General features: G+C 40.1%; 2 protein-coding genes across 4 annotated transcripts in view; one reads left to right on the top strand and one right to left on the bottom strand.

Moving 5' to 3' along the window:
* Positions 1-2,921: 2,921 nt before the first annotated feature.
* Positions 2,922-9,156, bottom strand: trappc2 (trafficking protein particle complex subunit 2). 2 transcript variants are annotated; one of them, XM_069889962.1, is made up of 5 exons: positions 9,008-9,156; positions 8,525-8,633; positions 5,267-5,409; positions 3,864-3,951; positions 2,922-3,518 (listed from the first exon to the last, which is right to left on the bottom strand). In XM_069889962.1, exons 2-5 carry the CDS (start codon positions 8,615-8,617, stop codon positions 3,420-3,422), a joined length of 423 nt encoding a protein of 140 aa, XP_069746063.1. In that variant the 5' UTR covers positions 8,618-8,633; positions 9,008-9,156; the 3' UTR covers positions 2,922-3,419. The 2 variants fall into 2 exon arrangements, with proteins under 2 accessions (XP_069746063.1, XP_069746064.1); XM_069889963.1 differs by lacking the exon at positions 9,008-9,156 and adding an exon at positions 8,852-8,974.
* Positions 9,157-9,222: 66 nt separating this feature from the next.
* The window catches only part of ofd1 (OFD1 centriole and centriolar satellite protein), a 94,156-nt gene continuing 90,805 nt past the window's right edge, over positions 9,223-12,573 (top strand). For both annotated transcript variants that reach the window (XM_069889945.1, XM_069889944.1), the window contains exons 1-2: positions 9,223-9,340; positions 11,340-11,454. In XM_069889945.1, coding sequence (XP_069746046.1) covers positions 9,261-9,340; positions 11,340-11,454 — 195 coding nt within the window. In that variant the 5' untranslated portion in view covers positions 9,223-9,260. The remainder of the gene's footprint in view (positions 9,341-11,339; positions 11,455-12,573) is intronic.

Raw genomic sequence — 12,573 nt, 5'->3', positions numbered from 1 at the left:
GAGATTGAGGATTGGCAAAAACATCTCCACAGATTGTGGTGAGGAAATCCAGAATCCACTTGCACAGTGGGTTGTTGAGTCCCAAGTCTTGGAGTTTTCTGATCAGTGTTGAGGAGATGGTGTCAAATGCTAAACTGTAGTTGATAAAGAGCATCCTGATTTATGCATCTTTGCTGTCTAGGTGTCCCAGGGCTTTGTAGAGCCACTGATATGGCATCTGGCATTGACCTGTTGCTATGATAGGCGAATTGGAACAGATCCATGTTACTGTTCAGTCAGGAGCTGCTGGAAAATTCCAACAACCCTACAAAAATTTCACAAAATACCAAAAAGGAGAACCACTCTAAGGCTGTTGAATAGTGTTTCCTCTATCTATTATTAAGAAACATAGGGAACTTCCACAAGTATTCTGGTGTGCCGGAAGGTAACTTGGCAGAATAAAACACATTCCTGGATTTTTAATCTGCTGAAATTGGAAGAAACTTTGCCCACCAATTTTAAAAAAAATTGGTTTATTATAAAAGAAGTCCCATTGTTTATGAAATTCCAGAATGAATGGATTTGTCAAAATTATTTTTAAAAGGCTTCAAAAGTCAAGAATGCTGGTAAACAAAATTTTCATCTTATTGCTCTTTTTATAATTTTGCATTTGCAAGATGATATGGAAAAGTAAGTGCATCCTCTGGCTCTACATGTATATCACCTATCTAGTATGGTTTTACATAATTCTGAAAGGTTGCAGGAAATAGGTATTCAACTAACCTTTTATTCTCACAGGACTTGCAATTTGCTGTACAAAAGCACATTTCTTGAATATTTAAAATTTAGACGTACAGCATGGTAACAGGCCATTTCGGCCCTCGAAGCTGCTGCCCAATTTCACCCAATTAACCTATACCCTCAACACATTTTGAATGGTGGAAGGAAACTGGAGCCCCCAAAGAAAACTTGTGCAGACATGGGGAGAACGTACTAACTCTTTACAGACGGCATGGGATTTAAAACCCCGATCTCTCTTGCTGATGCTCTAAAAAGCATTGCGCTAACTGCTGCACCAATTGTGCTCCCCCGGAATTGTTAGTATTATTTTTCCAATGACAATTTAAGTGTATGACACATTTAGTTTTCGAATTTGGAACTTGAAAAAAAATTGTACAACATGAGGTCCTTAGAGTTGATGGAATGCAGTACAGGTCAAATCTGAAAAGATCCAAAAACCAAAGATTTTTTTTGGTGCTGACATGTCACAAATAGAAAAAAATCACTGTTGGTGCCATTTTGATAACCAGAGCTCTGGTGTTCAAAGATGGTTGAAAATGGCAAATGAGAATTTCTAGTGTTTGGTGCTGCATTTATCTTCATTTGTAAACAGATTTTTTTAGGTAAATACTGATTATTTCATGTGAATTTTCCAGTGTTGTCATGTCAGTGCTCAAAAAGCCTGCTGTTTAACCGCTGATACAGGTATTCTACTGATGCTACTTTGTTCCATTGTTCCAAGAAAACATCTGCTCCTAAGAGTTTCAGATAGGGGGTACTGTACTGTAATTATTTATTCCTTTTGATGACTACAGCTTATAGTTGCATCAATTTGTATTCTGTTAGAATACTACCCTCAATGACTTTAAGAACCATCAGCACTTGATTTTTTTTAATCTTAGAGAATGGCACAACGTTCTATTTCTTCTGGTACTCTCATGGTCCGAAAACCTCCCATGTAGTAATCATGAAATCTAGATCTTGTTAAACATGAAAATTTGAGTCTGAAATTTGCACTTTAATTTACTGCACAGGTGTATTAAATGGTCACACCCACATCAGTCGTGTATCAGTTATTTGTAGATTCGGTAGTGCCGGAAGTCGTGGGTATCTCATGCAACCTAATTTTCTTTTAATTAGGCAATGGCTTTGAATATGGAGCACGTGCAAAGCACTCTGTCAGGCTGGGATCACAGCAGAATCCAAAGTTGTCGGAGATAAAATGGGGTTGCACAGGTGGGGAACATGAGGGCACTGAACCCAACACATACTTCTCTGGTAAGGGGCAGAATTGGAAGAAATCAGTTTGATAGTTAAAAGCTCTGGATGTGGTTAGGAGCCCAAAGGAAAACTGAACTCTAATTGCTTTGTGTTAATGATGCAAATAAGTTTCTGTAAATATGTTAACTGTTTTAACAGATTGTCGTAAACACACCGAAATGCTGGAGGAACCCAGCTGGTCTTTTCAGCATCTATAGGAGACAAAGATAGATTGCTGACATTTTAGGCATGAGTTCTTCCGGGGGGGGGGGAGAAATCAAGTTTTGGACCTTCACTGAATATGCACTTTATTATTCACCTGCCTCTGCGTAATTCTGTCATTCAGTTGTTCCTGGTGTTCACCTGATCATAGCCATTAATTTTTCCCTAATTTTCAATGCTATGATTTTTAAAAAAAAAAGGTCAATCTGAAATATTCCCCTCACTTTTCAATGAAAATGACTAATCCTGATTAATCATTGAACCAGCCTTACTTTCTGTGCACTTATTTTTACATAATGTTGTAAGATGGTTATGAATGTCACAAAACACTGAATTTCATGACATTATAAATTCTGATTTCGTGTTTGCAATGCAGGAATTTCATGAGGTCATCTCTTAATCTCTTTGAGCTTGTATGGTGTGATACTTAAGGGGTCAAATGGCTTATTTTCACTTGAGGCAGTTAACCAGTACTTTCAAAATGCTAGCAGCTGACTATCCAATAGCGAGGGCAGTGAAGCTCAGCCCTCTGAAACTTTCATCCAGAAGTCTGATAATTACAATTCAAACCATGATTTGCTCAATGAAAACTAAATTCTCCAGCAGCAGTTTTATCTCAACTGTTACTATGGCAGTATACAAAGACTTTATCTGAAGACTGATTTAAACCAGGGTGGACATTTTGATTTTTGTCATCATTTGCCATTTATTTTGTCCTAAAGAATGACAATGGAATCAGGAGCCAAATTGGTTGGAAAATAAGCATTTCTTTTTGGAGCCAAACCACTATGTACGACCATTAAAGGAGGGTGACTCCTACAATAATAGCAAAAATTAAGCATGTTGGATTAATGAACATGAAGCACTGATAATGAGGAACAAATTTTCAGTCAAAATGTATACAGGCTCATGTCACCACTTCCTTCCTCTTCACTCCCCCATTATCCATCAATGTACACCCAATCAGATTAAGACAAGTTCAATTTACAATTACATTTGTTGTGAGTGGGCACATATGCATTATTTTCCTCGACAAATCAGCATTACATTGCACTGAATGGGATGATAAAATCCAGTCTATATACCTTATAGACTTGTGGCAGCGCAGCTGGAGAAATCAAATTACAAGCCACTGACATATACAAATACAAAGTCTATCCTTTAATAATTAGAAGCGTTCAACTCAGCAGGTGTTTCTTTCCCAAGAATTGAACTTTTCTATCAAATGCTGTTGATCGAATGAGGGTGTTGGGTTCATAAAATGGATTCATAGCAAACTATAAGAGAAACAAAAGTCAGGTAAGAAACAGAAATCCAAACAGGTTAAAAAGGTGCACTATTTATAAACTAAAAATTAATATAACATTGCAAGTTCAAAATCTAATTATCACACCAATTTATTTGTGGGGAGAGTAAAGTTTTTCCCAAGTCATGAGATATAATCCTTTGTCTCCTCAACAGCCATTGATGGTGTTCAATATTCAGACTTGTCTTATTACAAGCTCATATTCAAATTTTACTCTCTATACAATTTCCATTCTGCATGTAATAATCAAGACTACACACATTAAATTTCAACAGTAACTATAATTGCCCAATTAGGGAATACAAAATCTACTTACCTTAATGTACAAATCATAGACATCATTGAAGAAATTTTTTATACCATCTTCTTGCCGAACATCATGCAACATAATGAATCTCATGTGTGTTAAGAAATTAAGGAAAATAATGAGCAAAAACAAAATCAGTTTTTCAGCAGTTATTCTCTTTAAGCCACAATATGACATATTTCATAGGAGTATATTATAGTTGTTTTTCCAGACTCTTTTGTGTAGTCTTCCAAAGGCGCTATTTGCCTTGGAGAGTCTGTTGTCAACTCAAGCTGAACCACATAGGGTCCACAAAGGAAATACTTCTCTCATTTCAATTAGTCCCTGCTGATAAAGGACCAGTAATATTTCCAAGTTTGGATAGTTTGCAACATGAACTTGCTGCTCATGTCCTCCTTGGTGATTGTGGTCTTGTGTTTGGGAGGTGTTGCAAGAACAACGTGAATAACTGATCTGTTGTAGATAGCACCAAGTTGGTGGCAAATGAACATTCAGAGTGACTAGAGGTTGCCAATCAAGTGGGCTCTATCCTTCTCGACTGTGGTTGAACTTCAAAAGTTGATGTCACTGCAATCATCCAGAAAAATACAAATTATTTAATCATACTTGCAATTTGTGGCTTTGTAGATGGTGCAAAGCCTTTAGAATCTTAGGAAACAAGTCAACAACTGCTGTATACTCCGCCTGTCTCATTTTTGTAGCCATGATTAAATTTTCATTTTAGACATACAGCATAGCCCATGAACTCATTCTGCCCAAATGCACCCAATGGACATACAACCCCCACTATGGTTTTGAAGGGTGGGAGAAAATGAGCGCTCAGAGGAAACCCATGCAGACAGAGGGAGAACATACGAACTCCTTACAGACAAGTGCAGGATTCAAATCCTGTCCTGATCACTGGCACCGTAGCGGCAATGTGCTAACCACTATGCTAACTGTGTCCATTTGTGGTTGGTCCAGTCAATGGAACCAGCCCTGGTAATGTCACTGAACACTCAGGGTCTGTGGTTACTCTATATCTTCTGTGACAATGTCACATACTCTGCAATGCTCCTTTGCATACATCTGATGGTCTTGAATTAAAATGAGTTTTTGTGAATATGATGGAGTGAGAGAGCAACTGCTACTAATCAATCCAGTGGATATGTACTATTAATTGCTGGAGTAGCAAATTAGATGGATTGCTATAACTTGAGTAATGAAAAGAATTTTTTTGAAGAGGGCAGGATTTAAAAACAAACCAACACAAATTGATTGGGCAAGGTAGTAAATAAAAGGGACAATGGATTACTCCAAGACCCCATTTTTGGGTACAGTGAACATACCAGACAATGTACAAATTCCTGAACAAGAACAAAAAGGAACAACTCTCTTCAACCCATGAATGGTTTACTCAAAGAAGGATATGTCCAGCTGTAACAAATGCAGAGACAAACCATTCATTGAACTTATCAACAGTCTTCAAGTACATATTGTTGGATAACCACATATTTTCATCCACCAGGTCAAGGGCGGCATGCGCTATAAACTGGTTAAGGTGGCGGTGATCATCCTGTATTGAAGAAAATTTATTTACACACAACAATAATCTGAAAAGTCATTCTTTGTAATTATCACCCTGAAGATTAGAGGTCAGTGTGGATTCAATTTAAGGAATTAAATTGGACAGGAAAACAGTAGGCCTTTTTATGATGAAACACAGCATTATAGCCAGCTCAAGTTTTTTAAAAAAAAGGTGATTTTACCTTTTATGGTAATGACCTGTAAGACAGATCCTGCAGTGCCTTTGTGCAAAGCTGAGTCAGGAGCCGTCTTCCAGAGCTGAAGGAGGCAGGGCAAATGGTGCAGTAGCGCCGCCCGCCACAGTGATGTCAAACTTGCGCGGCAAGAAGGAAAAGTGACTTGTACTCAAAGAGCAGGTAAGAATGCTAGTGGAGATCTGTACTTAGGACTCATGCAGATCTCCTGAGCAATCTAATAGCCTTTATTAACCATAAGGGTTTTAAAATTTGTGGTCCTGGGTTGCAGGCTGACAGAGTCATCCCAACATCATCAGCCTTCCCCTTTGGAGCCACCTTCAGGGGCGATCCTTTAAGAGGAGGTGGAGTGACTTCACCTCCAAGTGTACCCCCCAGGCAGATGGAAGCTGGAGTGAGTTCGAGCAGTCAATCTGCCTTCAGATGTTTTATGGAGGCAAATGCAGCGATATAAAGATGGAAAATCTATCTTTGCATTCGTTTTTTTTTTCATCTATAAAAGGGCCTACTATTAGCAGCCAAGCATTTTGGTGGAACTGGTGTTAGCATGTATTAAGTGTTAGCATAAATAATGAAAAGGACAAAATTTTTTTTACAATTCCTAAACTACAGGAAGGCAACTGCCACTAGAGCAGTGGTTTTCAAATTTTTCTTTCCACTCACATACCACCTTATGTAATCCCTTACTAATCAAAGCAGTGGTATGTGAATGGAAAGAAAAAGTTTGAAAACCAATGCACAAGAGTGAAGTGATTTAGCAAAACAGTGATACTCAAGAAGGGCATAAAAGGAGTCCATGGTAAATATATTCCCACAAAGGTCAAAGGTAGGAGTAGCAAATCTAGAGTTCCATCAATGAGGAATTGCATTTAGGGTAGGATTATGGTTAAATAAAAAAGAATCAAGTATCAATGGTTTAATAGAGCAGAAAGACAAGACCATGAAAACACAAGAATGAAATTAATAATAAAAGCAAATACAGGGTATGACATTTTTTGCAAGTTTGAAAAAATGAAAATGCTAAAATGCCTTCAAAAACATACTGGATTGTAAGTTAATGGGATGTAATTTTGGCAGCACAGACTCAACAGGCCAAATTGGCCTGTTACAGTGCTGTATGTCTAATTTAAAATGCTTTGTAATTACATAAAGAGCAAGATAATGAGCAAAGCTTAGTGGGGCAAAAAAAAAGCTAACTGCGGAAGTGGAAGGTTATTAGAGAATATGATATTGAAGGGAATGAGACATTATAATTCAGGTGTACATTTTACAGTATAAGCTTGTAAGAAAATAACTTGAAAGGTTTAGCATTGTTGAAAGTAAGACAAATCCTGATGAAATCCACCCCAGGATGCAAAGAATAAAGGAAGAAGTTAGAGAGACTCTAACCATTACTTTCTGATCCTCCAAACTACAGTTTATTGTTTAAAAAGAAACTTAGTAGTTGAATCCATTTTGTTTGACTTCCATAGTGGACAAATTATTGGAATCAATTCTGAGAGATAGTATGAAGCTTCAATAGAACAGTGGTTTTCAAACTGCCCACTAAACTCACATTCCACCTTAAGCAATCCCTGTGCCGAAGGAGCTCTGTGATTAATTAGTAAGAGATTGCTTAAGGTCAGATGTGAGTAAAAAAAGTTTGAAAACCTTTTTATTGTACCTAATTGACTCATCATGTGCACAGTTTCAGAACTCCAAAAGAAGTGAGTCAATGACCATTTTTCTCAAGCAAAATAGGTAAAAATTGGGTCGAGAGCAGTGGTTCTCACCCTTTTTTCTCCCATTCACATATGACCTCAAGTAATCCCTTACTGTCACAGAGCACCTATGGGATAGGGATTGCTTAAGGTGGAATGTGAGTTTAGGGGGCAGTTTGAAAACCACTGATTTTAGAAAGATACTGTTTAATCAGGACAACCATCAAGGATCAAGCAAGTTGATGATGCATTCAATGTAGTGCAGAGAATTTCAGCAAGTCTTCTTGCAGCATTCCACACAAGTAGACTGGTCAAAAGTTAAAGGTATGAGATCCACAAGGAGAGTGACAAATTTGATCCAAACTGGAGTGTGGCAGAAAACATACTGGGATAGCATCTCTCTTCACTTGCGTGGAATGTCCTATAAACTACATTTTGGAACTTCTGTATTCCTTTGTGTTCACTTGTTAACCAACAAGATTTGAATGCTTTATGAATAAAGGATTACATTCTCTTTCTGCAACTGCATCCATTAAAGCAGTTCACGTTGCTTGCAATTTACCTATAAAGCACATTTGACCTGTCAGAGATATTTTGCATTCTTTTCTGTTCTTGCATTTTTATTTTTCTCCTTCATTGCTCTGTCAAAAGGCCTTCAATCTCAAACTAACCCTTTCCACACATTCTGCCTGACTTGCTGAGTTTTTCTAGTATCAACCGCAGATCTAACATTTGCAGATTTTTTTTAAAAAAAGACCTAATTTTCAGATGACGTCACTGAAGCAGTGAACAAGCTAGAAGTAGGAGTGGACCAAAGATAGATCCTCAAGCTATTTGGGAGGAAACAGTTCACAAGTAGAAAGAGATCTCATTGAAGTAAAATCTGGTGGAGTTTGTGGGCTTATATCAGGTGGCATAATGGAAGTCTCTACCTTTTTGCAGGGACTGCACTCCAAATCATTATGGGTAATATCGATCCAGGTCTTAATTAGAATACACCTAGTTGTAAATTTAATTTGGGAACCCATTTGGGATGGAAAATGACTGGTAAATTATACTTGTGCAGATTGACAATTCACCTTAGATTGTTCAGTGGAGTCTATCAAGTTGATTGATAGTAAATGTCTGGAGCAAATAACATTAGTCAAAATTAGTAACAAAAATCATAGAAAAAATGCAACTTGGGCATGGGTAACTACTGTATTCTTACTTTGGGTTCCATTTTGCCAGCTGGAAGAAACTCCATTTCAAAAATAGGATTATCGTGGTGACCAACTATGACAAAATAAAAGCTCCCAGCCATTTTTCCTCAGTCTAACCTGCAAAAAGAGACAACATTTAACAAACTGCAATTGCAAACTAATCTTTAATATTCCAGTAGTAGTACTTTTTTCTACATTCCCCTGCAGAAGTTAAATAAAACCACGAAGCTCGTTTGCATTTTCAGTGGAAAATCTGGAACTTATCACCCGAATTTCAGTGACTAAATAAAAAAAAACATTATCTTCTCCTCGTTCCGTCCTGATTTCAGACAGACCTTTGTTTAAGCTCAGACGCTGCCAGGAGTAACTTCAGGCGAACACAAACACCATCAACGGCGGGGGGAGGGTCAGGGCTCCCGAACCCGGGGATGGCAAGAGCCAGTCACCAGCAGCCGGGACCAAGCGCTTGCGATTAACAGGGGATTAAATACCTCGTCTTCGCCAAACCAGCCTTGCTGCTGGAGGGGGCGGGCCCGTCACTCAATGGGTCGCACCAGCCAACACTGACCACCGCAATGAATCCCAGGCCGATCAAAAGGGCAATGCACCGTCAACACCCGAACCAATCGCTGGCTGGCGTCTTCCGGAGCCCTTTGTAACCAATCCGCATCGCGCTTCCGATTGAGTCGCAGTGGTGACTTCAGCCCGGCGTCCCGCGGTTACCGGAGTAACGGCCGGAGCGTGATGTCAGGCGTCAAGGCCCCCCTCCCCCGTCTTTCTTCAAGGAAGGAGGCCTGGCAGGGTTGGATGCGCCTAAGGTGGAGGTAAGAGGGTTGGAGGGAGCAATGGCTTGGGGCTGCACCGTGGCGGCCTTCATGCTCGGAATTGCAGCCCGTTTGCTTTTGCACAAGTTGTCACTGTCGAGGAAAAAAAAATTCGAAGGGAGGTTGAGTGGAAAGAAACGAAGGGGGTAGAATTTCGACAAGGTTAAACTTACCCATTTAGTTCTGCACGTGGAATCCGAATTCATAGTGCTGAGGGCTGGAAAATCTGGCATTGGTTCTCTCCAGCTGTGCCAGCATTACTTCTATCATTCATTATGCTTTATAATGTATACACTTATGATGAATGGTATCATCTGTGTAGCAGTGGTTCCCAACCTTTTTCTTCCAACTCACAGACCACTTTTAAGTATTCCCTAGGCCATAGGTGCTTTGTGATTAGTAAAGGATTGCTTAAGGTGGGATGTGGGTGGAAAGAAATACCACTGTTTTAATCATGCCTAGTTGACTTGTTATGTGCATGGTTTGATAACACCAAAGGAAATGGGCCAATGACAATTTTTCTCCAGCAAAATATTTTGGTAACAATTGGGTCTAGAGTCAGTGGTTCTCAACCTTCCCTTCCCACTCACACACCACCTTAAGCAATCCCTTATTAATCACAGAGCACCAATGACCATACAGAATACTTAAAGTGGTATGTGAGTTGGAAGAAAAAGGTTGGGAATGACTACCTTAACGACACGGTGTCTATCAGCTCTGGTCTCTTTCTGTGTTGAGTTAAAGCTGAATTTGCAGAGTGATTTGCACAGGCGAGCGTGGGTGTCAAGTTAGAGGTCCCTCGTTCATGCATAGGTTTGATGATGGATCAAATGCTTTGAAATTGAGGCGTGAAAGAATTGGATCATGGTAAAATTGGCAAATGTTAGATTTTTTTTCTTTTCGGTTTGGTTCTGGATGATTGAAGCTTTATGTCAAGTAGATAGGACTTGGACAAGTCTTCTGTTTGGAGATGTGGCAATTGGGCTGAGGAAGATGCTGTGAAGAATCTTTAAGGAGTCAAATGAAGGAACTATGGGTGACAAAGGGTTTAGTGCTCTGCTTGAGTTTGAGTAGCGTATGCAGGTTTTGCAGAAGTTACACAGGAACAGTCAGAATAAAACAATCATAATCAAGAGAGTGCAAATTCTGGAGCAACAGTTAGGGGAACATCTGGAATAGCAAGAAATGGGCAGAAGCCTAAATAAAAAAGGGAGGGAGGGAGAGGAGCTTAGACTGGCATGTGATAGATGAATATAGGTAAGAAGGAAAGAAATGTGGGGGGGGGGGGGAGAAAGAGTAAGAAGCACAGAATGTCAGGAGGAAGAGGCCAAGTGCTGAGGAGGACACACACTGATTGGCCTCTTCCTCCCTTCACTTCCCAACTTTTCACATTTCTGCCTCCTCTCACCTATATTCACTAATCATCTACCAGCTTGCACTCCTCTTTCCTCTCCATTCTTTTATTTGTACTTCTGTCTGTTTGTTGCTATGCCTAATGAAGGATTTCAGACTTGAAACATTGACTATTACCATCCCTGAATGGTGCCTGACCTGCTGAGTTCCTCCAGCAATTTCTGTGTTGACCATGACTGATTACAGGAATTGTGGAAGCTTTAGTTTCAACCAGTTATTAATGTGTATTTCCACATAGTTTATTTGCTGATATTATGTAACTATACTTTTTAAAACAGTGATGGGCTCTATCAATAACTCCAAAGCCGTAGAGTGAGGAACAATAGACTTTATTATACTTTAGACTTGTATCGAGCCTGATTCCAAGTGCTCGACTGAGGATGGAGAAGGGTGTCGACCTCTATTCCAAGGTCACAAGGGGAAGAGTTACCAGGGAGCGAGTTAAAAGTGGGGGATGGGCAAGCAATCCATCAGCAGTTACATATACGTATCACCACGAATAGTTATTTCAGATATTCTAATCATGATTATTGATCTCAATGTTTACATTTTGTAATGTAAGTTTTTTTGGCTTAATGTGTTGCAGTTTACAAATAAAATCTAACATGGCTTCTGGATCTAGTCAAGCTATTTCTTCAGAAGAGCTTCGGAGAAGACTTTATCAGACATTCAAAAATCGAGGTGTCCTAGATTCTTTAAAGGTATTTACCACAATAAATTGCATTTTTGTAGGAATGATATATAAAAGGCAAATTTAAAAGACCCATATGTAGCACTGCTAGAGGCAGAGCTGCTGAAATAAATCCTGCCCACACCAAGCATGTAAACCAGTAACTGCCGTCTATTAAAACCACGCATGTTCATTTTTAGGGGAGGTGACAGGCTCACGGGAGTGATGTTATTATGCTGCTGTGAGGCCTGGCCGTTCCCTTGGCAATGCGCTCCTGCAGCCTGGAGATTCTGCGCGGTGGAAGGAAAGCTCCTGTGCTCTGTTGCACTGGCTGTTCACTATGGTGATTCAGCCCGTTGTGTGAGGGGTTGATCTAGCCCGCTACACCACCACCCCCCCACCAGAATCGCAGTCTCTTTAGGTGAGGTTTGGGAGATTGTCTTTGGTTGGGCGCTCCCAGCACCGTAGTAAAGAGCTCTGAATAGTCCAAGTGGGCTCTCTTGAGGCGGCTAACTGTAAATATGTCATGCCTGCCTCCAATGTCTAGAGTATATACAGACCCTTCCCTTCTCAGTACCTTGAAAGGCCTTTCATAAGGCGGGAGGGGGGTAACCTGGTTTGTCCTGTCTTACAAAGACAAAATCTACAGCTTATGGTCCATGTAGGCCATTAACACTTGGCCTTCGAGGATGTATGGCCAGGTACATTGCCAGCAGCTCGCAATCAAAAGTGCTGTACTTCAGCTCGGGTGGTCAGAGGTGTTTGCTGAAGAAAGCAAGTGGTCATCTCTGGTGATCCACCCACTGTTGCAGCACTGCACCCACTGACTGGTCTGAGATGTCTATCATTAATGATAGGGGTAAGTCTGGATCTGGGTGTGCTTGGAATGTAGCTTTGGAAAGTGCTGTTTTGGTCTCTTCGAATGCCTGGTGTGCCTCCTCAGACCAGCTTGGCTCCTTGTTCCCTGCTTTAACGAGGTCGAAGAGAGGCTGCATGGTGGCTACTGCTCCTGGGAGGAAGGGATGATAGAAATTCACCATTCCAAGGAATTCCTGCAGGCTTTTGAGGGTTTTGGGCTTGGGAAAGTTCTGAATGGCCTTGACCTTGTCAGGCAAAAGTGTTGCTCCTTCACTGGAGATGTGATGCTCAA

Source organism: Narcine bancroftii, chromosome 7 (genome assembly GCF_036971445.1).
Source record: "Narcine bancroftii isolate sNarBan1 chromosome 7, sNarBan1.hap1, whole genome shotgun sequence".
In the NCBI taxonomy this organism is placed as follows: domain Eukaryota; kingdom Metazoa; phylum Chordata; class Chondrichthyes; order Torpediniformes; family Narcinidae; genus Narcine; species Narcine bancroftii.
Note: the sequence above shows the minus strand (reverse complement) of the source record. Positions and strands in the feature narration are given on the sequence as shown.

What these genes read in the sequence shown, in the direction of transcription:
- trappc2 (XM_069889962.1), bottom strand. Translation starts at nt 8,617, where the DNA reads ATGGCTGGGAGCTTTTATTTTGTCATAGTTGGTCACCACGATAATCCT. An exon ending in CTGGCAAAATGGAACCCAAA is followed by an intron (nt 5,410 to 8,524) that starts GTAAGAATACAG and finishes TCTTCAATACAG; the next exon opens with GATGATCACCGCCACCTTAA. An exon ending in TCTATGATTTGTACATTAAG is followed by an intron (nt 3,519 to 3,863) that starts GTAAGTAGATTT and finishes TTTCTCTTATAG; the next exon opens with TTTGCTATGAATCCATTTTA.